Source organism: Larus michahellis, chromosome 8 (assembly GCF_964199755.1).
Source record: "Larus michahellis chromosome 8, bLarMic1.1, whole genome shotgun sequence".
NCBI lineage: Eukaryota > Metazoa > Chordata > Aves > Charadriiformes > Laridae > Larus > Larus michahellis.
Window position 1 is genome coordinate 5,806,157 of NC_133903.1, and position 26,854 is coordinate 5,833,010.

The 26,854-nt window shown below is 43.4% G+C and overlaps 2 protein-coding genes across 7 annotated transcripts in view; both read left to right on the top strand.

Annotated features, from left to right (window-relative positions):
* Window positions 1-2,222: 2,222 nt before the first annotated feature.
* Window positions 2,223-23,520, top strand: PRPSAP2 (phosphoribosyl pyrophosphate synthetase associated protein 2). 5 transcript variants are annotated; one of them, XM_074597546.1, is made up of 14 exons: window positions 2,223-3,365; window positions 6,507-6,551; window positions 7,122-7,263; window positions 10,188-10,307; window positions 10,915-11,065; window positions 12,200-12,252; window positions 12,379-12,445; window positions 13,356-13,528; window positions 14,511-14,626; window positions 18,184-18,239; window positions 20,580-20,728; window positions 21,460-21,530; window positions 22,076-22,222; window positions 22,745-23,520. In XM_074597546.1, exons 5-14 carry the CDS (start codon window positions 10,947-10,949, stop codon window positions 22,901-22,903), a joined length of 1,110 nt encoding a protein of 369 aa, XP_074453647.1. In that variant the 5' UTR covers window positions 2,223-3,365; window positions 6,507-6,551; window positions 7,122-7,263; window positions 10,188-10,307; window positions 10,915-10,946; the 3' UTR covers window positions 22,904-23,520. The 5 variants fall into 5 exon arrangements, with proteins under 5 accessions (XP_074453647.1, XP_074453649.1, XP_074453651.1 ...); XM_074597548.1 differs by lacking the exon at window positions 6,507-6,551; XM_074597550.1 differs by lacking the exons at window positions 2,223-3,365; window positions 10,188-10,307 and having other exon boundaries at window positions 5,853-6,551.
* Window positions 23,521-26,771: 3,251 nt separating this feature from the next.
* The window catches only part of SLC5A10 (solute carrier family 5 member 10), a 39,828-nt gene continuing 39,745 nt past the window's right edge, over window positions 26,772-26,854 (top strand). For both annotated transcript variants that reach the window (XM_074599228.1, XM_074599229.1), the window contains exon 1: window positions 26,772-26,801. In XM_074599228.1, the coding sequence (XP_074455329.1) occupies window positions 26,787-26,801 (15 nt within the window). In that variant the 5' untranslated portion in view covers window positions 26,772-26,786. The remainder of the gene's footprint in view (window positions 26,802-26,854) is intronic.

Sequence of the window (26,854 nt, forward strand, 5' to 3'; positions counted from 1 at the left end):
GCCTGTTGTGTCGCCTGTGTGATAAAACACTTGTTGATCCAATCTGACCAACCATGCTCATCTTTGGTAATAGAACACCCAGATAAAAAGATTAAATACCCAGAATTTGGAAACAAACCACTGGCATTAGCAGCAACTCTCATAACTGAAGTAGACGGGACTTGACCTGGGCGTGAGGACTTGCCTGGGGCACTTTGTCCATGTGGATCTGATTGCCAGACCGCAGTTCTGGCTTCCCGTTGGGTTTCAGACCTTTTGGTGTATTTGAAAACCAGTGGTTTGGAGAAGAAAGAAGAGCAAGTGTGGCTGAGCTGGGTCTGGTCAAGTTTCACATTTGCAAACTGCCCAGGATGAAGTTGGTGGGAGTCTTCGTCTCAGGCTTGATCAGCCTCTAAACTGCTTTAATTTTCACAAGTAGGAAATGTTGGTCACGTAAAAGGGAATGGCAGCGTTGAGGTGCTGGCATTTGCAGCCCATCCTAGGCATCTGACCGAGCAGGTGAGTGTATCACACCTCCCTCTCCTGGCCTGCCCAATCTGCCTGTAAAATGGCCAAAGCTACCATTTGTCCCGTTCATCCTTCCAGAAACCTGCCTTGGAGCCTCACTGCTCCGATGGCTGGAAAATCTCTGCCTCCCAGCCTGAACGTACAAATTTACACGTACCTCACTATTCTGCATGGATGACAATACCGAGCGAGAGCTCTCACTTGAACATGTTAGGGATTACTTATGGGTCTGCTAGGCCATGCAATATTAAATGAAGGTCGCGATCCTACAGGCATGCATGTACTTAACCTTAAATCCATGCATAAACCCGCTGAGAACAGGGAATGTAACAAGACTATCCATACGTCAAGCACGACTGAACAGAGAGATTTACCCTTTGCCACAAATTGCTGCCTGTCATCTAGATAAAGCTGCAATGTTTGCTATGCACCATGCAACGCCGGGGCTATTTACTTGGTCCTGGTGGTAAACTACAGCATCGATTGCAGTGTCAAGGTTGCGCAGACCAGAGTTTGCTCTTTCTGGTTTTCCTTATCTGTTTGCAGAGCCCACGTAATTCCTTGTGACAAGAGTCTCTGAGAGTGTTGGGCCAAGGCCTCGGACTCCTGTCATGCCTCTCTCCTCACCTCGGCGCCCTCGAAGGTCAGGACTTGAAATCTTGACCTAGTTTGTGTTAGGAAAGAAAGCAATTTTCTGGGTCATTTGGACATGCAAGGTGGGTACAGGATTCCCATGGGACAACATGACTTAAATGAAGCAGAGTGTCTGGGTGACCTAAGGAATTACCACTGGAATACCGGCAGGTAACTAACCCACAGAGCACCATCTCCTCCCTGGCATCCCAGCCATGCCCACCATACCTTTTGTGCAGCAGCTCTGTTTCATCGGCTAACCCCATTCAACTCCAGCCCTGAGACCAAGCTGCTCTCTCTCTCTCTCTTGCAATATCCTCCCAGAAGTTGCTTCCACTCTAAGCGGCATGTTATTACACCTTAGCAAAACAGTGTGTCTTTACAAAGTTGAACATCCCCCTGCATGATGGGGAAGGGGCTGAGAAAGCTTTCAGACAGCTACTCCTGAGACCACTTGCCAAAATACTATTGGGAGAAAAAAGCGGGAAGCAAATGTTTTATCAATGGTAATGGTCACTGCTGTGTTACAGGATGCGCTTGAGATAGAGATGGGTCTGTCCCCTAGCCTTTCTGCAACGAGAAACCGTGCTGACATCAGTAGGGGGTCAGGCTGCCAAGGGACTGGTTCCAAGATAAATCTCCCATTGTATCGAGTTCCCTCATGTTCAGACTATCTCATTATCACAGCGATAATTGTGATAGTCCCTCATTCCCAACTAGGAGGCAGGCTGTTCATTCTCTCTGACACTTGCGTTTGTCATGCGCTTATCTAGAAAAGCTTGAATGAAAAAAAAGAAGGGAATTTTTTTTCCAAAGGCATGCAAACAATCCAAAGAGGTTGAACGGCTCTTTTGGCAGCTGTGCCCCCCTCTGACGCAGCTTTGCTCTCAAGGCTCTTTCAGATGTGATCGGATGGGTGGAACAGCCTGAACCCCGCAGTATTTGCAGTCGTTGAGAAAGGTCCTGACCCCCCTGCCCCGCTGGTGTGAGGCCCTCATTGGTTCCGCGGAGGGGCCGATCCGACAGCCCCCCTCCTACAAACTGGGATGGGCTGAGATGAGCAGAGCCATTGGGGCGTGCAGGGTTCAGGCTGTGCACGGGGGAGCCTTAGCTGAGAGAATAAGCAAGTTTTGATAGAGTGTTTGGTATGAATTAGCAGACCAGGGTGAGCAGTCTGATGAGGTCGTTAATACTTTGGTGTTGGGCAAGGTAAATATGGAATCACCAAAACATCTTGGTGAAGAGCTCAGGAAGACTTGGCAGGTGATATTTGACTAGAGGTTTTGACACAGACTGTGCCTTCTGAGTGCAGAAACTGCGCTGGCCAGAGCTGTGGTCCAGAGCTGCCCTCCAAGGAAAGTAGCAAGGGACGGTGATACTTCACTAGCTGGTGTAGATGGGAAGAATTATGTCATGGGGCCAGTTTGGATGCAGGATGACAGATCTCTGTGTGCTGGAAAGAGAATTGGCAGAATCCAGTTACAGCCTGGTTGTGTCCTGTCCTGATTCAGTCACAGGCCTAAATGGCACTGGATCAGGGTTACCGTTTTGGTCAGACTAGGGTATAGCAGGATGGTAAGATGTTCTTACTTCTTTAGTGCAAGAGAAAATAACTGTGGTGTTTTAACCACGCTGAGGGACAACCATGGTGTAACTGGGTCTTGTGACACACCTGCTTCTGTAATGAAGACAGGATCTTAAACGAAGATGCATCAAGAATCTCAAGGAGTTAAAGCCTGGGGTGAACTGGAGCGCGCAGCAGGTCCTCGACAGCTGAGGATTATTGCTATGCCTGGCAGCTCTACACCGTTTTAGCAAGCACACAAGTCAGGGATCTCAACAAGAGCTGTCGCTGCCTTGCTTTGGAGGAGAAAGTACAGCAGGTAATTCTGGAGCTGGGAGAAGCTGCAGGGGCGTCAGGGAGAAAACCAGCCAAGGAAGATGTGTCCAGGAGTAGCTCAAGAGGACAAGGTATTTTCTCCCTGGGACCTGAACAAGAGTATGGAAAGAGAAACTGTGCTCAGAATAGTTAAGAGGAAAGAGGGAGGGAGAAGTGGGATCTGAGAGAGCTTTGAAAGTACCAGCAGCATGATGGTGGGTGCGAACAAATGGGAGGGAGACTGCAGCAGGTGAGGAAGTTCTCATTAAGGGGAACTTAACGAGACAATAAAAGCCTCTGTGAAACCTAGCAGTCCCTATGCCTTCCCTCTGGTGAAACTTTTCTGGTGAGTAAAATTTTTGTGTGCCACTCTTGGGTAATGGACTTGTTAGATAAGCTCAAGCAAAAGACAGCACACGGAGGTCTGACAGCAGAACCTCTTCCAGAGCTTGCTGAAATCAGGCAGGAAACAACATGGCAAGTTAGAGGACTGGTATTGGTGTGAAGGAGAGCTATTGGTAACAGTATTATTAAGTGGTGCAGGCCAAGCCTTACCCAGGTCTCCCCAGCCTTTCCTGGTGTAGCAGCCAGGTGAAGGTCCCACCCAGCACTGGAGTTAACCTGCTATTGCCCATCTGGGGTCAGTCCTGATTGGCACCAAACTGAGAAGGGATCAGGGTGCTCTTTGCTGGTTGCACTTTGGTCCTTCCCTGTACCTCTCCCAGCTTCTGCTTAGCTGTACTGGGTAGGGTTGGTGCCACATCTTACTTCACACCCCTCAGTCTATCCCTGTGCAGCTGTGTATGCAAAGCACAGAATCTTCTCATATACGGTATTCTGCTTCAATTTGCAAGCCCACTCTGTAGTGACGTGACTAACTCAAGCCATTCCTGTATGTTCACTAAATGCCTGTATGGGGCACGATGCACACTTGAGCGCTTTCTGTTTGTAGAGGAGCTGTAGCTTAGGGCAGTAACTGCCAAGTCAGGCTAGGACCCAGTAGGTAGGATGGAGAGGAACGGGTTGCTTGGCACTCACTGTGTACCTGTTCAAAGTCCTTGAAATGACATGACTTCACTGCCCTGTTCAACTGCTTTTCTCTAAATGTGACTCGACGGGCAAACCACATCTGTAAACAGAAGGTGATGGATGTTAACTGGATGTTACGCAGACTTTGCAGGACAGAGCTGCACACAAACACAGCAAAGCAAAGAGAATCTGCGAACAAAACGAAAGGTGCTACTGCTGGTTCTTGTTTCAGGGCAATGTTTGTTCGAACCCTCGCCCTCTCATCCAGCTTGAGACATTTGTCTGTCCAGTGATCTGTTAAATGCTGCATATTCCAACAAGCATCTTGTCTCTGTGTTTGAAGGCTGGTTGGAGATAACCCCGTGCTGAAGCTGATGTAGCAGATCTGTTAGTCATTGCAGACTGACCCCGAACTGACAGCATGGTTAGAAACAGGAAAACAAACTGAACCCAGTGAGTCTTTCAGTCAAAGCTTTGTGACTCAGGAGGAACAGGGCTGTAACAAAATGAGTCAGTGCCTGTTTCCTGCAGACAGACAAGCCATGGCTAGGCAGTAATATTTGATAAAACAATAACAGAGGGCTCTCTACTTACATAGCCCTTCACATAGATAAGACATGTTGTTTGCTCCGGGGCCTTTTTAAGGCACTTTGGCTCCCAGATGTAGAGAATTCTATTTTCCAGACCACTCCTAAGAAATGACAAAATTACTCTTCTTTCCCTTGATTCAGAAATGCATTTATAGCCGTTTTGAATTCTGCCTCCCTAGCTGGGTAATATCTAAGCCAGCATCTTCTGGAAATCCGACGCAGTCTCTCCCAAGGCAGCAAAGCTGAAGGCAGGGGCAGGAGGTGGTGGCCTTGAGGCTGTGCTCAGTGCGGAGGTGCCTGTGTGCCGCAGAACCTCCCAGTGGGCTCAGAGGGGCTGTGTAGGGTAGAGGACGCTTTTGGGATGCGTCGTAGGACCAACTGCTGGTAGAGATCAAAACTATTCACAGTGCTCTGTTAGGCTCAAATCAAAAGTTTTCTTTGGTGTACCATGTCTGATAATTCTCGCTGTCAGGTGGTTTGGTAGGTGAGTTTTAACATCCAATTTTTTTCAAAAAAACCCAAAAACAACCCCAAAACAAAAGGAAAAAAGCCAACCTGGCTGAGCAGTGATGGATGGAGCTCAGGAGATTGGATGACAGTAGCGTTTGTCTTTTCTCAGGTGATGGATGCAGGCTGTCGTCCTGCCCAGCACTGGATGAGCAGTGCCCTTCACCTTGGCTGGTTTGTTGTTTGTTTTTTTTTTCTCACATCTCTGCTTGCCAGGGTTGCATCTGGATTAAGAACAACAAATCTCTGCAAGTCGGTGTATTCACACCCAGCAGTTTTTCAGAATTCCTTAGATGACTGCTAATGGAATAAATGAAACAAAATCCGGGTGCTCGTTTTGCAGCAACTATTTGTTAAACTCTTAGCATTTGGATAGCATATTGTAAAATTAACAAATCTCTCCCCCCTGGGAGCTGAGCTTTAAACTTGCATTCCTCTGACCAGGAAAACAGAGGCGGGGAAATAAATTGATTTGCTCTAAGAAAACAAAGGCAGTAGCCTTATAAAAAGGATCAGAAGACAAAATCTTTCTGTTCCTGGTCCTGTGGTTTGCTTAAGCGATGTCAGGAATTTGGGGCAGCATGAATCAAATAGTCAGCAAATTCTGGGTGCCCTGGGGTATTGAAAAATGCTTCTGGGGAAGGCTGTTAATTGCATTATGGGTCAGTGCTTCACCATGTGTTGTTTCTAGCTGTTCTGCCTTAAACTGCTCTGCCATACCAGCCTGTGGTGAAATCCTGTGATGAACGCTGATGCTGAGGGAGAAATCTCTGCCGCTCTGTGAAGAGGCGAACAAAAAGCTCAAAACCCACTTCCCCTTTGTCCTAAAATCCCCAAAACAAACCAAAACCGGAATGTACTAGGGTCAATGACTCTGAATCAACTGTGGAAGCACCAGCCTGTAAGCAGAAAAAATACAGACTGAACAGAGGTGGTAGGAGACTTCTATTCTCTTATGCTTAAGTGTAATTTGGAAGAGACCCTCGGAAAGGCAGAAGATCATTGCTGCAGGATACCATCCCTGTGAGGGTACAAACAGGCCCATGGCCTCTCTGCTCGTGTATTTCAGACAGATGTCTTTGCTTTGTGTGAGCGCTGCCAGTGGAGAGCTCTACATCTGGCAGCCGCTGTGCGGCTCCAGGTTAAATTGCTCTCCCTTCCCCAGCTCCGGGTCTGTTGAAAGAGCGGGGCTGGGGGGGGAAAGGAGACAATTGATGGAGTGTCAGAATGCAAGAAGCAATAATCAGATGTTGCGAAATACGGGGGAACGCTGGCCCCTGGGTATTTGAACTGGAAAACACAGCTCATAATGGCAGAAACTGCAGTTTCAAAATATGAATCTAAATGTCATCCTTTTGCAGGCACATTTGATGAGCAGTCCCGACAGCTTTTCTTCCCCTTTCACGGTAAGGCCAGCACAGACAGAAGTATCTGCTGGGGTGCTCAAGGCTTTGCTCCAATGCACCCCGTGGTCCAGGAATAATTAAGTTTAATTGCTTTTTTGTGAGGAAAAGCTGCAGCAGAAACAACCTGATTTGTACCTTTATGCTAAAAGTCCGATCCATAAAATGCCGTTGATCTTGGGCATACTGAAAAGCGTACTTTAAAAGAGCTTCTAGCTAGCCAGGTAGTGGGAAATCGTGGTACTTGGTTATTTACTTAGAGGGGGAGCCCTGGCAAGACCTTCATCCTCCTGAATCTGTGCAGGATGGCTGTACCTTTGTCAAAGCAGTGAAAGGGCACAGCTTTTTGTCACAGTTGCCATCCTGTGATAAAACTGGGCTTTAGAGGGTGACTAAAATCAGCACCTTGCAGATGCCAAATGCATCTTCGTGCATAGGTTAAAGTGGACATTGCAAGGAGGGCCCCGATAGGGGACTCCGGACAAAGAGCATATGCCCTTGACAGTATAAGGGAACTGAGACACCACTAATTGTTTTGGCTGTTTCGGTTTTTTTCTTTTATTTACTTTCCAGAAAAGCTTCCTTCTCTACAAACACTGCTTGATCCGATGGCAAAAGCCGAGTGCCTGGCAAGGATGTCGAGGACGCACAGCTGTGGTGGTGGTGCCCAGAGCAGCATGGCAGCCGGCCGGCCGTCCCTCTGACAGGGATGCAGGTGCGGGAGCTCCCAAACCTGGCACCGTGCGGACATCTGCTGGTTTATCTGCTCCCCCTTTACACGGGAGCTCTTACAACCCTCGTGGGCGCCGTTACCCACCCATCGCGCTCACTCTTTTTTTTTTTTTTTTTTTTTTGAGGGGGGGTCGTGGTGGGGGAAGCTGAAATCCGGCCTCGGTACTGGGGTCCTCAAGTATCGCCCCCCGCCCCAGGTCCCCCCCAGCATCGCGGGGGTAAAATGGCGCCGGCGGCGGCTCCCCTCAGCCCCGCCGCGAGGACGGGGCGGGAAGGGGGGGGGGGGGGGGGGGAGAGGGCGTCGCCGCGCGCCCGCCCCTCGCGCGCCCTCCCTTCCCCTCCCTCCCTCCCTCCCTCGCGCGGCGCCGCCATCTTGCCAGCGGACAACCGGAGGGGCTGAGCTCCGCCGCTGCCTCTGCCTCTCCCCCTCCCCTCCGGCCGGGCTGCCTTCTCCCGGGGCCGGGGGGCCGGAGCCGGCAGGTAAGGCCTTCAGAAAGGGGCAGGCCCGCCCGCTCAGCCCACTTCCAAGCCGGCTGTGTAAGGGCAGGACATCCCCCCTTCCCCAGCGCCCTCTCCCTTTCCCCACACAGGGTGCCGCCACCTGAGGAAGGGGCTTCGTCGCCCTCCCCTGAGTGGCCCTGTGGAAGGGGGGCCCTCTCCTGGGCGGCCCCTTTCCTGAACTGCCGGGGGCTCCTCGCCCTCCGCCAGCCCGGCAGGTGAAGGGGAGCGGCGTGTTCGCTTCCACGCTGAGGGCTGCGGCGTGCCCAGGCCTCTCCCCTGAGAGGAGGGAAGGGATCCTCAGGTAACCTGGGGTGCCTGGGCGGGCTTCCCCTCCCCAGGGCGTGTGTAACCCACCTGGAGCAGCTGAAGGACTGTAGGGAGGTGTGGGGTGGAAGGGTCGACCTTCAGCTGTTTAGCTCGGGTTAGTATGGAGGGCCCTTCTGGGCCAGGGAAATTGCCTGTGGGGAGATGGGAGAGAGGGTTCAGTTTCCCCTCTTCTCCCTCAATTCTTTAGCACCATGGTTATCCCATACAGTTATTCTTGCCTCTGTTGCTTTCTGTGTGGACATGCTCAGTTCATGGAGGTGTAAAGCCAGTGGGAGCAGGGCGTCATGTGTATGCGGTCCAGTAATTGTTGTGTTCATCATGATGCGTCTGTGTAATTGTGTGCAGCCCAAAAGAAAGGGTGGGACTTTGTGGACTGCAGCCTACTCTGTGCTGCATGTGTTGTCCCAAATCTGATGCAGTCTTGGAAGATAAGTCCACCTCAAGCCAGAGGGTTATGGTCCCATGTACCCTTGTGGAGTCATGTCTTTACACATCTAATAAAGTTTTGTGAGCTTGTGTCATCCCAACACCTTTCAAGGCTGATACATCAATATTACTCTACAAATGCAACTTCCCTCTCCACCACATGCACCTGTAGTCCACTTGTTGCTGCTGAAGTACATCTGCAAGAAAGTCCTTGACGTGGCTATGTGGAGAGCTACGTTCAGTGTTGCTTGTGAATATATTAGTATCTTATTGTGGTGTAAAATGCACCCTGAACAGTAATCAGGAACCAACAACTCTTGTCTTTCAGCAGATCTCTTAACTCTCCTCATTTCCCTAGTCCATGGAGAAGAAGGTAACACAGTTGGGGGGGAAAAAAAGTGTCTTCGAAACACCATGTGAATATTTTTAGTAACACTGAAAGTTGTCTCTATGTTGTTTCTATCTAATCACACAAGCAGGGTGTTTTCAGGTGTTCTTAGAGACCTAAAGGCGTTTCTAGTATATGCTCACATTGTTGGATTTAAGATGTATCTTTAACACTCTTATGAATATTTGACAGATGATGGCCATTAGTTAACAGCTGGGAGTAACTGAGCAGAACAAAGGAAGAAGCACTAGCTAAGAAATAGGTTTTTAGTTCTCCTTAAATTGTTGAGTACTTAGTTTGGGAGGGATGTAGTTGAGCTTTAGACTTGATGTCTGTAACCATACTGCCTTCTGGGATTTTAAAAAAAAAAAATTCTTCCCCTTTGAAGGCAAAGGCTGAAAGGGACAGGGTATTGCTTTGGTGGTATAGTGGGACACGCCAGGTTCTAGCAGAGTCAAAACAGCTGGGTGACCAAATTCTGGTATTGAAGTTGCTGCTATTTGCGCTCTCTTTCTGCACAGTTCAGAAGTTTTGATGCCAGGCAGGTTTTCATTCACAGCAGTTGAGCATGGCACAGATGTTCCATGAAGAGATTTGTTGTTAGAAAGTTCCTGACTTGACTTTGGCTCTCTATAGAGAGTGAACCAGGTACAGTTTCTGTGACGAGGTCAAACTGAGCAAGAGTAGTCTAGTTGCAAAGGTGGGCTGAATGAGTTTCTTTAGAGGGCTACGTAGCTGCTGTTCTAAGTATGAAAACTGTTGTTTTTCTTTTAGGTGCTCTTTCAGAGTACTTGATATACCATGAATTTTTTGGAACAGATTACGTGCGACATTTAGATAATTCTGTTTCTCAGCAGGGAGAAGTTTTCCAGGAAAGAAGTTGTTGATTTATCCTAACTTCTATTTACTTTATTTTGAATTATGCCACTCGTATTTGATATTTTCAGTCCCCTACATAATGCTCAAGTGGATGATGAAGGATTGGACTATTTATACAGCAGAAGTGAAGTGCTGTAGCCCAGTACTTTTTCAGTTGAATGCTACTTTGGTTTATCAGTGGCTGCAGGTCACTGTGATTTTTTATTTTTCTTGCCTGAACAAAAAGTTATGTTAGAAGAAGTAATGAAAATGTGATGTTACACAGAAGAATAAAAAGTGTCAAGATGGATTCCCATCAAATCCTTGGCGAATTAGTGGTTTGTGCCTTTATTTGGAAAGAAAAATTGTATAGATTTCCTCTTGATATTTTTCTCCTGTTTTCACAGGAGAAATATTAGTATCAAAGAATGCCAACAACTGCTTCACCAAGTGGATGCATTGTGCGAGAGGTCATTATTTACAGCTACCAGCTTTATTGAACTCTTCCTTACATTTCATCCTTATTTGTAAGTTTATAATTTATTGCAAAGCGATGAAAAGATAGGCAGCTATGGAAATAGGCTCTTCTAGGCAATTTACTAGAGCCAGGAGCTCTGTTTAGCTCAATATTACCTCTGACTGGCTTTGTGATCTTGAAAAAGGCAATAATCGTTGCTCAGCTCTGGAAAATGAACTGGACAAGCTGATGGCAAAGAGAATCTGTGTTACTAGATGATAGCCATAGGAAAACATTTCAAATAAGAAAAAAACCCAAGGAAAAAAACCTGTTGAAGTTAGGAGGTTGTCTAGGGGATCTTTGAAGGCCTCCAGGGAAGCATTCTGCTGAAGGATATGTAAAGTCTGGGGGCAGGAGAAGGAAGGCAGGGCAGGCTGAAGTCCCCTTCTTTGTGCCATCTCATTAGGTATGCTGAGCTAGGCCAGTAGACAGTGTGGCTTGTGGGTCACAATGTTCTGTAAGGATGTATTTGTGGTACTATTAAAGTGGTGGTAAGAAATCTTAAGGATACTGGAAAATTCAGGCTTATGGGAAACTCTTTGCTTTCTAAACAGAGAAAATTTGTTTCTTTTTTGTTTTTAACGGTGTGGTTTTAACAGACCTTTGATCTCTTGTAGTCTTTTAGAAGCGGAAAAACAACTTCGGTTTGATGTTTTGTGTGCCATCAACTGAAATTGGGGCCATCATGAATATAACCAAGGGTGGACTGGTGCTGTTTTCAGCTAATTCCAATTCGTCGTGCATGGAACTGTCAAAGAGGATTGCTGAGTAAGTAAAATCCTGCAGGGCAGCTGAGGATCTTGGTGTTGTTACGATGGGACTTTCCTAAAGGCTGATTTCTCTGTTTAAGGAAAGTTACCTAGGAAAGCTGTCACATTGTGCAACAAGGTCTAGTGTACTGTATTGCACAGTGTGTTTCAACAGATCAATAACAAGGAAAATAACTTGTGTTTAAATTGTTTGGTGGCAGGTTGTGATTGACTGCAGTATGTTGTAGAGAACATGTAGGAAAAGCAACATTTGGATAATGTTAAATAATCATGGCAGAAGTTTTCATCATTTTCTCATTCTTCTTGTAGCGGAGTTTTCTTGAAAGGCAAAGCTGCTGTTCAGTGTATATTTTAGATGGGGACATTTGTTTAGCTTTACATGCATGAATAGCTTCAGCAGAGCTTTTATGACTTAAGGAAATTTTTACCATGCTGCTGTAGCAGTATTAGGATGCATAACATTACCAGGAGTATTGCACATGGTGGGTTTCTTCCTGAGGATTGGGTACCCAAAGTTAGATGGAGAAAGGAGAGTGCAAAGGAACTGAAGTTGTGCATTATAAGGACTTGGGCATTAAGCGCATAGCATACTTGCTTGTCTCCTTCTTTTAGTGATTGGGGTTTTCACTGAAGTGAAATAAACATAGCAGTCATTAGTCTACCATTATTTATCGAATGGATCTCGCTAATATTTCCTATTCCCTCTACATTGACATGTTTTCTATATAGAATGATTTAAAAGTGGGCTTTTAAGCGTTGTGCATGTGTGTGTTGCCATGTGTGTATATATATATGGCAACATAAATAATGTATATAGAAATATATATTAAAAATTAGAAATTGTTACATAATCTAGTAATCAAGCATGTTTTTTTTCTGTTGTTTGTTCTTCTGAGCTTGGCTTGAAAATGAGTTCAGCTTAGCCTGCAGTGCAGCTTCTGGAAATTGTAGATGCTTTGTTAAGAAGTTTCCACTATAATTACTGGTTTTATGGTTTGGGGTTTTCTTTTCTTGGTTTTCTTCTATGAAATACAGCCTTTTCAGTAACTGTTGTGTTGTATGGGCTTTGCATTTGTTTTGCCCTTCGTTTTCCCATATTGACTTTTGTTTTTCTTTTCTTCTGCTCCTGCAGGCGCTTAGGAGTTGAGATGGGGAAGGTTCAGGTTTATCAAGAGCCGAACAGAGGTGAGCATTTAATTGGTAAAACTGGAAAGTTACCTAACTTTGATGTGCATGTGTTGGCTACCCTTTTTTTCTTAGACTCTGTTGAGTTTTGCTGTTACAAATATTACATATTTCTCTTCTTGGCAGAAACAAGAGTGCAGATTCAGGAGTCTGTGAGAGGAAAGGATGTATTTATCATCCAAACAGTTTCAAAGTGAGTAACTGTTTAAAGACACTGCTATCATTTTGACATGGACAAAGGAATGCTTCTGGTTTAATTTTAATTCGCATTTTATGTATATGATACAGTATAATAAGCTTAGATAGAGGCTTCTCTGTGTTTTTTTGGCGTGGTTTGATGGGTTTTTTTGATATATGCACAAAGAAAACCTCAGTATAAGCTAATCTCTGTTATTTTCATTTTCAGTGAATATGTCAATGAAACTTTCCCCTGGGTCTCTGCATTCTTTGTCTTATGTCATTCTCTTTAAATTCTTTCCTTTCCAGCTACCAGTCTCCAGCACCATTACAAAATTCTAAATGTAGGAAGAGCATATCCTAGGCAATGTGTCCCATGATTCAGAAAACAGTTATTTTTTTAACGTGAAAAGAACTTTACAAATGCTAAGACTTTAGTAGGTCTCTTAGTTGATGACCATCTAAAAAGATACCCTCTCAATCTTTTAATTTAGGGCAGAAGAGAAATGGTAATTGTGAAATATTTAGCCTGCTGTTGGCTTGAACAATAGAGGAATATGTTGTAAAGTCTTAGAAAAGCTGATCTATATTGAAAAATATATTTATTTTGTTTTGTGTGCAATAGAAAGAGATGTTGGAGATAAATTATGGACTACTTTGTTACAGCAGCACGGTATAACAAAACCTGCTGGATTGCCCAAGTAGCCAAGTGAAAAAAATACTGAAGTGTAATTACAGTGAAGAATTAAAATACTGGGTCCAGGGCACTTGCCATCCTGAGGTGCTCAGCTGGATTCTTAACGAAGGTTGCTTGGTCACCATACTCTCCGCTATCCTGGAGTGAAGTTCCTGGAGTGGATATAAATATTGTGTTGAATACAGGATTTTTATGCACAAGATACAGAAATAGATGCTTCTTATTGCAGGGACGTGAATACTACGATCATGGAACTCCTGATCATGGTGTACGCTTGTAAAACCTCCTGTGCCAAAAGCATTATTGGAGTGATTCCTTACTTCCCGTACAGCAAGCAGTGCAAGATGAGGAAAAGAGGCTCCATTGTCTCTAAATTACTGGCTTCAATGATGTGCAAAGCTGGTAAGAATGCAGGCTGTTATGAAATAATCAGGGCAATGGGGGCTCCTGCTGTCAGCTTTCAGGTTTAGAGAGGTCTGTGCACAAGTTGGGACTTTGTTTAAAAATAACTGCTGAGTTTTTTGTGAGTTTAAAACCCACATAGAAAGGAGAATGTAATTAGAAATGTTTCCAAATGATGACTTCATAAAAAAAAAAAACAAACTTGTAACAGCCATTTTGTGTTGTGTCCTACTGAGCTGGCAAAATGAAGTCTACTGGACTCGGCTGGTTTGGACCATGGTATCCATCTCTCATAGTACAGTTCTTTGCCTTTCCAGCACTCTTGAACGGTTGCGCTTTTTCATTTCTAGCCTGATTTTTACCTGTTGGATGAATGCACTTTGTAGCTGTCCTTGGCATTTGAGATGATGTGGGAGAATGAGATTATTAATTTTCACAGCCTTCAACACATTTTCTTTTCTTCTTCTGTCTTTTTCCTCCTGTCCCTGGGAAAAATGGGCAGTTACAATGAACAAAGTGTGATCTGATTTCTTATTTTGAGAGAAGTGTTTTGATGATTAGAATTTGGGCCCATTTTTCAGGAGTTCAGAACTCTAATGTTATCTGTGCCGGGGTCTTGCTATGTGGCATAGGACAATTTATCTTATTAGTGTTTCCATTTTGTCACATGTCAAATGGAGAAAGATCATACCCGCCTCAGTGTGGCACTACTGAGTCAATTATGTAGAGTGTTCTGAGGTTCTTTTTAAAAGGATACTGTAAAAATCTCGAAACATGATAATGCTGGTGTACCTAAGAGGGATATTAGTTAATATGCTGTGTACTTTCACTAAGTATACTGTTCTTGTTCTAATGCAGCTTAGAGATTTTGTTCTAGACAAACTTAAGCTAAACTTACTATCAGACTAAAGAGTGTGTGTGTTATTCTCGCTTACTTTTCTTGATTGTGCTTCTGTGTATGTCTCTATTTTTTTTTTTAAAGGACTAACTCATCTTATTACCATGGATTTACATCAGAAGGAAATACAGGGCTTCTTCAATATTCCAGTTGATAACTTGAGAGCATCTCCATTTTTACTACAGTACATCCAAGAAGAGGTGAGAAAGGCCTGCTATTACAGTTTCTTTTTTAAATTATTTTTTGTCACGTCTCAAGGCTTCTGAAACAAATTCCTTTGAAAAGACTAACTCTTCAAACATAATTTTAAAGGGGGATAGGTCATGTTGGGGCAGTTGGTTCTTTTCTTCTCCATGGCCTTAAGTTTTCCTTTCACAAAGAGCTGGCGTTTTCTTACCCGTGCGGTGATGCTGTTCTGTCTTCGTAGATATATTGCCATAACTAGTGTTTTGCTTGTTTTTTTTTAAAAGAGGATTTTCTTCCTCTTGTTATCCTCTTCCTTTCCTATTTCCAATTTCCTTGACATTTATAGGATGGACTGCTTGTGTAGGTGTAATTTATATCACATTATGAAAACACTTTGGAAGTTAAATTGTGAACAGAGCCTATTGATCATGCTCTGAAAGTAAGAACAGATGACGTCTTGTGTGGAAATCTTCACCTGCTGTTTGTTCAGCATGTCTTGACATGAGGAGCTTAACTTCTGATGTTCTATGTGTCCATTTCTCCATCTTATTTTTATAAGTGCTTTGAGAAGTGCTGCTGGTAGATTAGTATATATGAATTGTGCAAATGATAATTGTAGGTATAAGATGAATATTATGCCTCTGACTAATGATCATTTGGAATAAAGCAAATGCTTTCTTCCTTGTGAGAGAAAAGGTTTATCTCACTCTTACTTTTGAATCCAAGCTATTTCTTTTTATAGAGATATGAGTGCCTCAATTAAAAAAAAAAACAAAAAAAAAACAAACCCCAAACCCAAAAAAACCAAACAACCCAACAAAAAATACTCAAAACCGAACCAGTGTGATTTAGTTATGACAGTGTTAAAATAGGTTTGGGGAATCAGTCACCATTTAAATCTATCATTATAATTTCATTTGGTAATAGAGTCAAAGAGGACTATAGAACAAAACTCCAGGCTCTGGCTTTGCCACAGTTATTCATCTTGTATACCAGGAGGGAAGTATTGTACATGGTAAGCACTTCATAAGTTAAAAAAGAAAAAAAAGCAGAAAGCCAGAAAGAGAAAACCAAATATGGGGAACAAGACAAGTTGGGCCTGTGATGTTGCTTGAACATTGAAGCACATGGTGATACAGGAGCTCTTAGGGATTTACAAAAATTGTTGCAGCTTTGAGTCTGGTACTGCTGCCTGTGGTCTAACAAATGGACATTGGTAGAGATCTGCTGAAGTATGTGTGGAATGGTCTTAGAAGATACTTTTAGTTTTTCATTTCTTCGTTTGCTTTTCTGTGAGGTAACTTTCTAAAACTAGAATTGACTGAATGTATCTGATCACATGGGATCTATATTGGCATGTACCTTCACCACCCAGGTCATTTATAGTATCTTTTCTTAAAAGTTTCATCCAGCGCTGCTCAGGAAGAATTTAGTATTCATCTCAAGTTCCTGGTGGCAGCAGTTTGCTGTATATTCTGCATTGTGAATGCCAAAGCATGAAAAATGTTTCAAATGGGAGTTGTGATGGCGTATATTGGGTAGCATGAAATACAGTCCAGGTTGTTAAGAATGGAGATCACTTAAAAAGCATTTAACTGAAAGTTAAGAGGATGAGGGCTTGTAGTTGTTCCCTGTCGGGAATTTATGCATTAGTGTGAAGAGAATTACTTGGTGTTCTGGGATGAAGACAGTCCAGTCAGTGAAATTAACGTAGTTTCAAAATAATTTGGTCATTTTCCTTTGTGTGCTTAGCAAATGTTCAATGCTTAGTGTCTTTCCACTTTCCTATGCATACATGTTAATCTTAAGAGTGACGTAGCTCTTAGTAAGACATCAACAACTCCTTGTAACCATCTTTTGGATGGCATTTCTGGCTTTCTGGCTTTCTGACTTCATTTTTAAAAAGCTGAGAGCAAATTTGATATTTTGGCAGGGGAGGAATGAGGCAACGATGTCTGAACAAGATCAAAGCCTTTATTATGTCAAGTGACAGGCCCTGCCTTGTCCATACCTTCCATCATGTTAATCTTTGTAGCCTGTTGTATAACTATGTGTTTGTAAAGGACAGAACATGCTGAATTCCCAGTATTATAGGTGGAGTTAGTAGCATTATGGATTATTAACATTGCCTGACATGTCTTCAGAAAAGTTCTTGTTTTCAGTTGGTTAGGCCCATGCCCAAATTTAGAACTTAATTTTTGATTTCCCATGCCTATTTCAGGTAGAGTGCTTTTGCAAATATTAATCCAGCGTGGTTTGTATGTTTGAGGATAAGATTGTGGCAGAACTTACCTTGCTTGTGTTTGAAAAAACCCAAGTATTTCTATGTTCTGGAACTCATATTTGACATCTGACAGCAAAGTGATGAACTGCACGTCAGGGTGTGTCATCTCCCCAAAGTTGTGAAATTACAACTTTAACAGATCAGTTTCCAGGTATTTAGTAAAGAGTCTTCCATCCCTTAATACTGGGATTCTGAGGATTGGATCTGCTTTTGCTATTACAACTGAGTGTGGTTGTGGACTATTGTTATGGCAACTGGTAGAAGGACAGACAGGTTCTCTGTGTGCTGCAGACAGATCGTCCTGGGGCAGCACAGTAAAGAAAGTTTGCAAGGAAGGGCGTAAGATGAGATCTTCGAGGGAGCATAAACTGCTGTTGGAAAGGAGGACTGGAAGTGCAAATGGTGGAATGCTCGAGAAGATGTGGACAAGGGAAGATGCGTCTGATGTGGAGTCACTGTTTGCAGGGAAAATGGAGACTAGGATAAGAAACTTTTGTGAGATGGGGACTGAAATGTTGGCTAAATGAAGAGGAGGAGTCTGGAGTGAAAAGCCAGTTATGAGAATGGGGCAGGGCAGAGGCAGCAGACTTTGGAGTAGGCTGTGCATGTGAAGACTGACTGATGTACCCATCACACCTTGAAATGAAACCCAGTCTTCTTGGTGTTACCACTTTGCTGCTGTTGGCATTTGCAGCAGCATCCTCTAGTGCTGATCTGCATAGAAGACAGTTGGCAGCAGTATTAGACTGTGACTCCAGGATCAGTGCAGTGAATGCAGAATTTTTGTCCTTTTTGATGGTCCGTACAAAGAGTCAGTATGATGTGATAGAGAGGCGTTACTTATTTTTAGTGTACTCTGAAAATCACCCCCTAAAAGTAGGAAATTGATGAAATTCTATGTTTTCAAGTGATTAAAGACTGCCATGTGTACACACAGGACAATTTAAGTTGAACAGGAAACTTTAATTTTGATGGTTTTCTGTTTCTTTTAACATTTGTCTGTGTAACCCTGATGTTCTTCTAAAGCAGTAACTTTTGTGTAATCTGTAATATAACATGGTGTTTATGAAAAGTACAGTTTTAAGTTCAAATCTGAATTTTCTAAATACCTGTTTTTACTGAGCTGTGAACTCCGATCGTGTACCATGGATTCTTGAGGTTGCTTTCTTACGTTAGGTAAAATGTTCAATGCTTAAAATTCTGGCAAAATAAAGTTCTCTGATTCTTACTGAGTTTAAATTTGTCAAAAGATATGAAGTAGACATTGCTATCTGTTATTTACTACAGATACCAGACTACAGGAATGCTGTAATTGTGGCCAAATCACCTGCATCTGCAAAGAGGTGGGTAAGATCTGCTCTCTTGTGTTAGAGCAGGAAATCTCTATTGTGATTTTGTTCTTAAGATCAAGTGAAGGACAGGTATCCAATAATTAAAAGATGCAGCCTTTAAATCCCTCCCAATTCTACATCTGTCAGATGTGTAGTTTTCACATCATCTCTATAATCATAATAAATCTAAGGAGAGTAAAAACCAAACAAATAAAAGGATGAGGTAAATCCATACAGTGCTTAGGATAAAGAAGGTATTTAATCATATTATATTTGTGTGCATTTACATTTTAAATTTCCTGCTGTAAATGGGGAACAATGCCTGGATGTATAGCACCATTAATCCAGAGTAATTACTTAACGTGGTCATAACTTCAAACATGGTTGATCAGTTCCTAAATACAGATGGCTTAGCATTGAGCACGGTGAAACAGGGTTTGATGTTTGAGATGATTTTCATTGTGAAGTCCTTGTTGGCTGAATGACTGTTCTTAATCCGTGAATCTTTTTGGTTGATTATTCTTAAACTGTTTGGAATTACACTGCTCTCAGCAGGTGGTGGAAGAGTTGGTGGATGGTTTAAGAGACACTGTATTTGCTGTGGTGACAAACTAATAATTTGTTGAAAAGTTACCTCGACTTTCATGCCAATGAATCATGATATTCATTGTAAGAAAGTTTTTTGCTATTTTATATAGCAAATCAGAAATGCTTTAATTTGTACAAGTATGGTGAGGGGAACAACTTTTGTCATCTTTGTTTTCCAGCAGTACTTTATATGTGATTTCTTCTGTTTGGGCCAGTTACATTACATTTGCTTGTCTTTGACCATTTCTTTTACTTGGTGTCAGTATTGCCTCTTGGGAGTAGGCATTTGTTGAACCATTTTCATGCTCGTCAAGTAATTGTGCATGCCAGCAAATAGTCATACATACCTTTAACTAATCAGGTAGATAAGTTGCACACATAACTGATTTGTGTAGGAGAGGATCCCAAAGCTGTATTGTTTCGCTTCTTCATATGTACATGTGAGCATTTAAGAGCAGTATCTGAGCAGGTACATTGTATTTGGAAAAGGGTGATTGAATGCTTCAGCCTAATTGAGGAGAACACTTTTCAGATGAGTGTTTATGTGTGGAAGAGAACCTTTGCTTGACGGAGTTCAGAATGTTTCTGTGGTTTCTGAGCTCACTGGAAAATAAATGAATCATGTTACTGTTACTTTGTACTTTATTCAGTTTAATATTGCATTTTAAAGTAATTATTATTGTTTTGTTGATAGGATTATGGCTTCTAAGTCATAACTCTTAATGTTTGGAATCATAATTTATCTGTAGTTAACTACTTGGAAAAATATCCTAACTATGATAACCACAGGGCAGAAGATTCTTCATTTTTAATTAAATAGAGCATCACAATGGGAAAATTATTCTCTGGACTTCTGGTTGTTTGGGTAGTGAAACAAGGCTTAAGCGTAAAGGAAGTCATTCAGGACACAGGTCTTAGATGCTAAGGTTAGAGCAAAGTGACTCACTTTGGACGTGCCAGGCTCACTTTGACCAGAAGGAGAGTAGATGACTGGCTCAGGCTAGGCACCGAACTCTTGGGTGTGCGAGGTAAGCTAGGATCAATCTGCTAATTTTTACTTGCTGCCACCAGTATCTGAGACACAAGCACTGTCTGTGAAATCACTGACTCTCTGCTTTCCCCACTGCCCCAGCTCACTTTACACTTCTTTACATAAATTTCTAATTTTAGTCGATGGAATATTGCATGGTGAGGAAACTTTTTGTAAGCTTGCAAAAATCCAGACTGTTTAACTTTGAAGTGTGGTTTGACAGGCAAAATGATTGTCTGGATTCTCTCTTCTGTAGGATATCTAAGGTCAGAAGGTCAGGGATATTGTCTTACTTAGAGCACATCTTGCTAAAAATAAATAGATGAACACTTGTTTTCTCTTTTCATGTGAATATTTTTTTTCCTATTAAACATAGACAATCCAGACATCTAGGCTATTCTTGGTTACTGTTAGATGGAACCTGGCAAAGCATGAGATCTCAAGAGTGCTGAAGGCTAAGAAATATTTTTATGACTGTTGGGCAAAACAGAAGGGAGATATCAGAATTCTGTGACTTGCAGCATTTATCCTGTTGCTTCAAGGCCGGTATGGGTACTTTCAAGATTATTCTGACTCTTGCAAGCCTGGTGAAAAGATGCTAAGGGACAAGTGTTTTCTTCTGTGTGTTTTCCTAAAATTTTACAATCATTCAATTTTTCCTCTGAAACTTTAGAACTAAAATGGAAATTTTTAAATTGAATATATTTCTGGTTTTTTTAACCCTTTCCCTACAGAGCACAATCATTTGCTGAGCGCTTACGGTTGGGAATTGCTGTGATTCATGGAGAAGCTCAAGATGCTGAGTCTGACATGGTGGATGGTCGACACTCACCACCTACAGCCAAAAATGTAGCTGCTATTCACCCCAGTTTGGAGATACCCAGTAAGTAAGTTTGTGTGTGAAAGTGTTTATCTATCGTCTTTTGTGGGTTTGGGGGATAGGGCTGGAAGTGATGGACTATCAAAAAGGAGCATGGGGGAAAAAAAGATTTCTTTTTGGTGCCCTTCATCTGTGGTTTTAGTGCCAGGTCGTACATGAGGTCTGTCCCCTGTGTAGGAGGGGCTGTGTCATTACAGCTAGTCAGAAGAACCCCTGGAAGAAAGGCTCCACTTTTTTCCCGTTTACTTTTTCTGTTGGAATTTTTCTGGGGGACAGAGCTAATAAGCTGAGCTGACACCGGCTTTGAGTGTAGCTCTATGTCACGGGCCTTGACAGAGTAGCCTTGCTGAAGGTGGATGTCATCTATAGCTGCATCGGCAAAACTTCATTGTATAAACCGAGCTCGGATCTCAGCAGGGTGATTGAACTGGTTGTGTCTGCAAGCCACTCTGTTCTCTTTACTAAAATTAAGAATTGATTGAATTGGTTAAGAATTTGGGTGGAAGTGAATGTAGTTAATGCTTTGGCTAAGCTTAAGAAAAATAATTATGTATTAAAATCCTGCTGGTTTTTTTCACAGTAATGCTGTCACGGTTGAAATAGTTGTTGCTTCACTTCTCTCTGTAACAGTGATGACCCATGCCAAACAGACATTTCCACACTTGACGTAAATTGTATAAACTTTTTCTTTCTTTCTCCTTTCTCCGCTTCTAAAAAAATTTGCCATTAATCAGTGCTGATTCCCAAGGAAAAACCGCCCATCACAGTTGTTGGAGACGTAGGAGGAAGAATAGCTATCATCGTGGTAAGTAAGATGCCATAGCTTTTGATAAATTACATTAAATATGTTCAAGTTGCAGAAATCAAGTAGATTTTCTGCTGTGTCACCAACTAAAGTTTGGGTGATGGTGGGCTTTTGATACTGCACTTTTTATACCATGAGGCAGTATTCTGCACACTTACTGAAGCTGACTCTGTGAGCTATGAAGTGATCCATGCTGAAAAGCAGCATTTGGACCTTGTTTCCATGATTAGGCCAGATAGAATTCTGATTTAAGTACTTGCCTCTGAAGGTGAGGTGTTAAAGGAGTTACAAGTTACAGGAGTTGGAGGCTGCTGCCCCAGGCCCTTCCAGCTTGGTTTGGATCTGGGCATCAGATCCGAGAAGGCTTTTTCCATTTGAGTTGTGTTTGGCTAGGTTAGAGGGCAGACGAGCATTTATAAAAATGTCCGTTTTGTGTTGTCTGTAAATTTTTATACTTGAAAAAGAGGTAATGTCAATCTGAGTGTGCCTTGTTGATCTGTCTGAGGACACAGTGAATCTCCACTGATGTGATCTTACTTTGACAGGATGACATTATAGATGACGTTGACAGCTTTCTTGCTGCAGCTGAGACCCTCAAGGAAAGGGGGGCTTATAAGATCTTTGTGATGGCCACACATGGCCTGTTATCATCAGATGCTCCCAGGCTGATCGAGGAATCTGCAATCGATGAAGTAAGTAGGGATTCTAAATTTCTAATCAAATGATTTGGGGTTTTTTAAGCAAGGAATTTTCTCCTGACTTGATTCTTAAACTATGCTGACATTAAGAATTTAGCTGGGAGGTTTCTGGGTACAGGCTTTCTTACCGTGGAGTTGTCTGCTGGAATAGTAGCATCTACGCATCTCTAAACTATAGCAATGGGAAACTAGGGAAGTAGTGAGATGAAGGACTGCCAGTACTAGCAGACTTTTGCCTTCAGCATGGGGAATATTTTCGTACCTTCCTTTGTACCCGTGGCAGAACGAAAGGGAGGATGGACAGTGCCATTAGTATCCATGGATACGTACAATCCTATAGCAATGCATGGCATTTCCTAAGATTTTGACCCTGACAGTAATGTAAAATCTCGTTCTTTTATCACCAAGGGTGGTTTCATAGGATCTGGTGGGTGGACATTCCCTGTCGCAGTTCTGGTATGGGAGGTGGAAAACGTAACAGAGCCATGTATTTCTGATCATTTTTTCTTTCTGTAGGTGGTTGTTACAAACACAATTCCACATGAAATACAAAAACTCCAGTGTCCTAAAATCAAGACTGTGGACATCAGCATGATCCTCTCAGAAGCCATTCGCAGGATCCATAACGGGGAGTCCATGTCGTACCTTTTCAGAAATATAGGACTGGATGATTAATGCTTTTTATTTGAAAGAAGCACCCGGGCCAAACTGGAAGCAAACAGATAATGAGCTGTGAAGCGTCATGCTTACCTTAATATTTCTATTGAGCCACTTTTTGTTTTCTCTTGGTTTAAGGTAGAACAGTTTTTAAGAGTTGTGTTTTTCTTTGCAGGGTTTTGTCTTTTGGGATGGGGTGGGTGGGGAATAAACATTTTACAAAAAACTGTTCTAGTTGCTTTTAGGTTAGTTGCACTATATACATTAAAAAAAAAAAAACAACAAAAAAACCCCCCAACAACAAAACAAAAAACCCACAAAACACTTGAGGCAAGAATTTGGCTTCTAAATTAAGCATTCCTTTTCCAAAGCTGCTTGCTGCAAGTGCTTTAAAAGATAATAAAATGAAGTGACTGTATAATATTTGCATTTTAAAAGCCAAAAAGGTTGTACTGTTGTATGCAGTTAAGTGATTTTGTAGGAGTGCTTTTATAGAAAAGCATATGAAATATGCACCTGTATTTATTTTCTGCGATGAAGAATAAAGACTTGTTTTGCGTGAGCTTTCTAAAAAAGTTCGTGTACCAGTCACTTGTCTTCTGCAGCGTGTCCCCTTAAAAATGATGGGCAGGTATTACCTTACCGAGAGGAATCAAGAGGTGAATTGATTCTTTTATGCTAATGTGTTGCTTTGGAATATGAACAGGATTCAGGCTTGCTGGCAGTAAGGGGAGTAACGTGCATTTTGCTTGTTGTTACAGTGAAACACCTGCAGACGAGGAGGAGAGGCTGCTTTTCCCAATACTGATACTGATTGTCGTTTGTAAAATGCAAAATCAAACCTTTCACCATCCGCTTGCAGGTGCTTATCACAAAGGTTTTGAAATTGCTTATAATTTGGCAGTTAGTTTGCTTTGGGGAATGTGGGAGGGAGCTAAATCTATGGCTGGATGTTGGGGAACGACGGGGACTTGGGAGAATTTGGGAATATTGTTGGGGGCTGGTAAAACCCCAATCATCTCATCACAGCTAAACTGTTTTTTCAGAGGTTTGTAGCCTGGCCTGAATGCGTGGATGTGGTAAAAAGTACGGCCGTAGTGCAGAGCTTAATTTGTTCAGGTTTGTTTTCTCAACCTTAGGGACGTGTGGGTGGACTGGCCGGCCAGCTGCCACACTCAGCGTCCAGTCTCACAGACCTGCTGCAGGAAAAACGGGGGTGGAATTAATGAGCATTTAGGGGTTTGCTCTAATCTCGCTCCATCAGAATGTCCTACAAATAAGTATAAAATAAAACTTTTGGCATGTTCAAAACCAGAAGTGAAAACTAACCTTTGTTGACACCATTTCTCTCCGCTTGAGACAAACTTCCAAGGGCTTTGGAAGGTTTGTTCGCTTTTAAGGATAAAACCAGAGTTTTTTTCCTTCCCTTGTCTGTCTTGGCACAGCGCTGGGCGCAATGGAGGCCTGGACTGTGGCTAGAAGACCTACGTATTGCTGAAAGATCGGCAGTACTTGATCTTGTACATTCAGCAAACGAGATGGTGATTTTATTTAAGCAACTGCACATTTTAGATAATGCTGGTAATTCTTCATCCCGTGAGATTGTTTTTCATAAGATTATTCTGTTTGATTTTTGCGCTCCTGTCCGGAGGGGTGCATTCTCTATGAAATGACAAAATGCAAGGCTGTACCTGGTTGTACTTTAATGACAGCAGGTTATTAAACAGTGCGGCGATGTTAATAGATACACCAAGCTGACGTATTAACACTTGGCTGTACTTTGAATGTGTTAATGCAGGTTAAATTCCAGCTGAGCGGTGAGGGAGAACTTCAGTTCCTTTCCCAGGTGTGTAGACCTGCTCCTGCGTGCATCAGCGGCTAGTTCAGAGAGAGGAGGAATAGGCTGACTTGTCTCGGCGATGGGCATATTAGTTGCAGCGTGTTTATTTTATTAGTGAGCCCTTGCGAGACATGGTTGGAAAGTGTGCTGCTGCTTGAAAACGAGCCAGCCAAGCATCCAGTGCAGCAAACTGTATCATTACTAAATACCCCCAAACCATTAAATTCAACGGCTGTTTCCTGCTGCTTGTTTCGTGTCGGCCTCTGGAGGAATAACTTCACCTCTTCTGTGCGCGTTTCTGCTGGTCGGCCCTTGCTGGCGTGCCGAGGGTCCACCTTGGATGTTCACATAACTCCAGTGTTTGATCATTGCTTGAGCATGTAGAAAACCCCCAACTTTGCCTAATTTTGTGCAGTGCAATTACCGTATTGATTAGGACTCAAGAATTTGGGAGCGGTCGCAGTCGTAAGCCTGGATTGCTGGTCCTTCGGCTTTTCATAGTGCTGGAGCGGTTGGAAGGGAGCAAAGTGCGTGCAGCTTCACTCATACCCCTTTCTTTACAGCAGAGCTACCTGATCTTTACCTGCTTTTCCCAGAAGCAAAAATACCAGATCACCAGCTATTCTTAGAGGTATTTCTCTGGGATCCTTCACATGTAAAGAACACTTGAAAAAAAACCTGCTTCATTCAGCAATTTCTGCAGTAATTAACTAGGCAGAAGATGATGCAAATTCTTCCCAGACTCATAGGATCTGCAAGAAAAATATTGGGGTTTGGTTTACAGCTTCTAGAAGACAAAAGCCTTGGCAGTTTCTTGACCAGCAATATCTAGATTTAAGGCGCCTCCGCAAGAGGTTGCTGGGATCCTGCGCCCGGAGAGTCTGTGCTGCAGAAATGCATTAATTGCGGGAGCAGCTGGGACTGGAGCCTGCAGCTTCTTCAAGATTAATGCGGAAGAAGCAGAAAAGCCCGAGGAAAAGGGGATTAAGTAGCTGCTCCTTTGTGACACTGACATCAAAGGTGCTGTCCCTGGACCGTGTGTCCCTTGGGTGCCAGCAGGGAGGGCGGTGGGGAAACTGGGAGGGGAGGGAGGCGGTGGACAACCAGGCTGCCCACCCAAAGGCCTTCAGAAGCGAAGCTCCTACTGCCGGCTTGTTTAATGATCAATGCCCTCAAGCCGCTAACAAGTTACTGATTCAGTGGCTGCCCGCGTGAGGCTTTGGCCGAGGATGAAGGAGGCAGAGGAATGATGGAGGGCAACTCCACTGTGGGATCCTTCGCCCCCGCGCAGCAGTTCAGCGTTGCTGACCTTGTTGTTGTAGTGGTTTATTTTTCCTTAAACGTTGCAGTGGGAATATGGGTAAGAGTGTTTTCTCTTGTTCCCTTTCTGCTTTCTGTTTTGAGTAGTGTGGAATACTTTGAAAGCCTCTATTATTTTCTTCTTGTCGTTTGCACTCGTTTTGTATTTTGTGTGTTGTGCTGCATTCGCTCTGTTGGGTTGTACGAAGCCTCCGCCCCGTTCACCCCCTGTAGAAGGACTCCCACAGCCCGAGAACGGGGTGGAATTAACCACGGCACAAACCTCTCCCCTGGCCACCTGTCTGCTGGGCGTAAGCAGCTCTGCCGCTTGTCTATTAAAGGGTGTTGAGACAAATGTCCTGCTTAAAAGCAAAAGCCCTGAGCTGCCCGCGGTTTCAGACAAAGCCATTTCATCTGCCTTGCAGAAAAATCGTAGCCGAAGCTGGGCCTTATTAGCCAACCTGTCTGCTCGGGAGGGGCGCATCCTCCATGCTTCCCCCTCTCGGGGTGCCTCCTTTGCTATTCATGGCTCCAGGTACTCGGGGTGCAGCCACCGTTTCGTGTAATTAAGCTCGAGTTGTAGAGCTCCCATTAATTATCCAGAGTCTCCTGTCTCTTGGCTTCTTGTCTGGGAGACTTGGTTCTTGGTTTCTTGTCTGGGTTTGTGGGGAAAGGGTGCTCTGTGCTCATCTTTTCTCCTCCCAGTCTTCATGCAGGGTGAACAGGAACACCGTCAGTGGCTATTTCCTTGCTGGCAGAGACATGGCATGGTGGCCAGTAAGTAGAGACCTCTGTCCTTCTTGTGACAACCTGGGACAGCAGGGACATCC

What these genes read in the sequence shown, in the direction of transcription:
- PRPSAP2 (XM_074597546.1), top strand. Translation starts at nt 10,947, where the DNA reads ATGTTTTGTGTGCCATCAACTGAAATTGGGGCCATCATGAATATAACC. An exon ending in TACAGTACATCCAAGAAGAG is followed by an intron (nt 14,627 to 18,183) that starts GTGAGAAAGGCC and finishes TATTTACTACAG; the next exon opens with ATACCAGACTACAGGAATGC. An exon ending in TCACCTGCATCTGCAAAGAG is followed by an intron (nt 18,240 to 20,579) that starts GTGGGTAAGATC and finishes CTTTCCCTACAG; the next exon opens with AGCACAATCATTTGCTGAGC.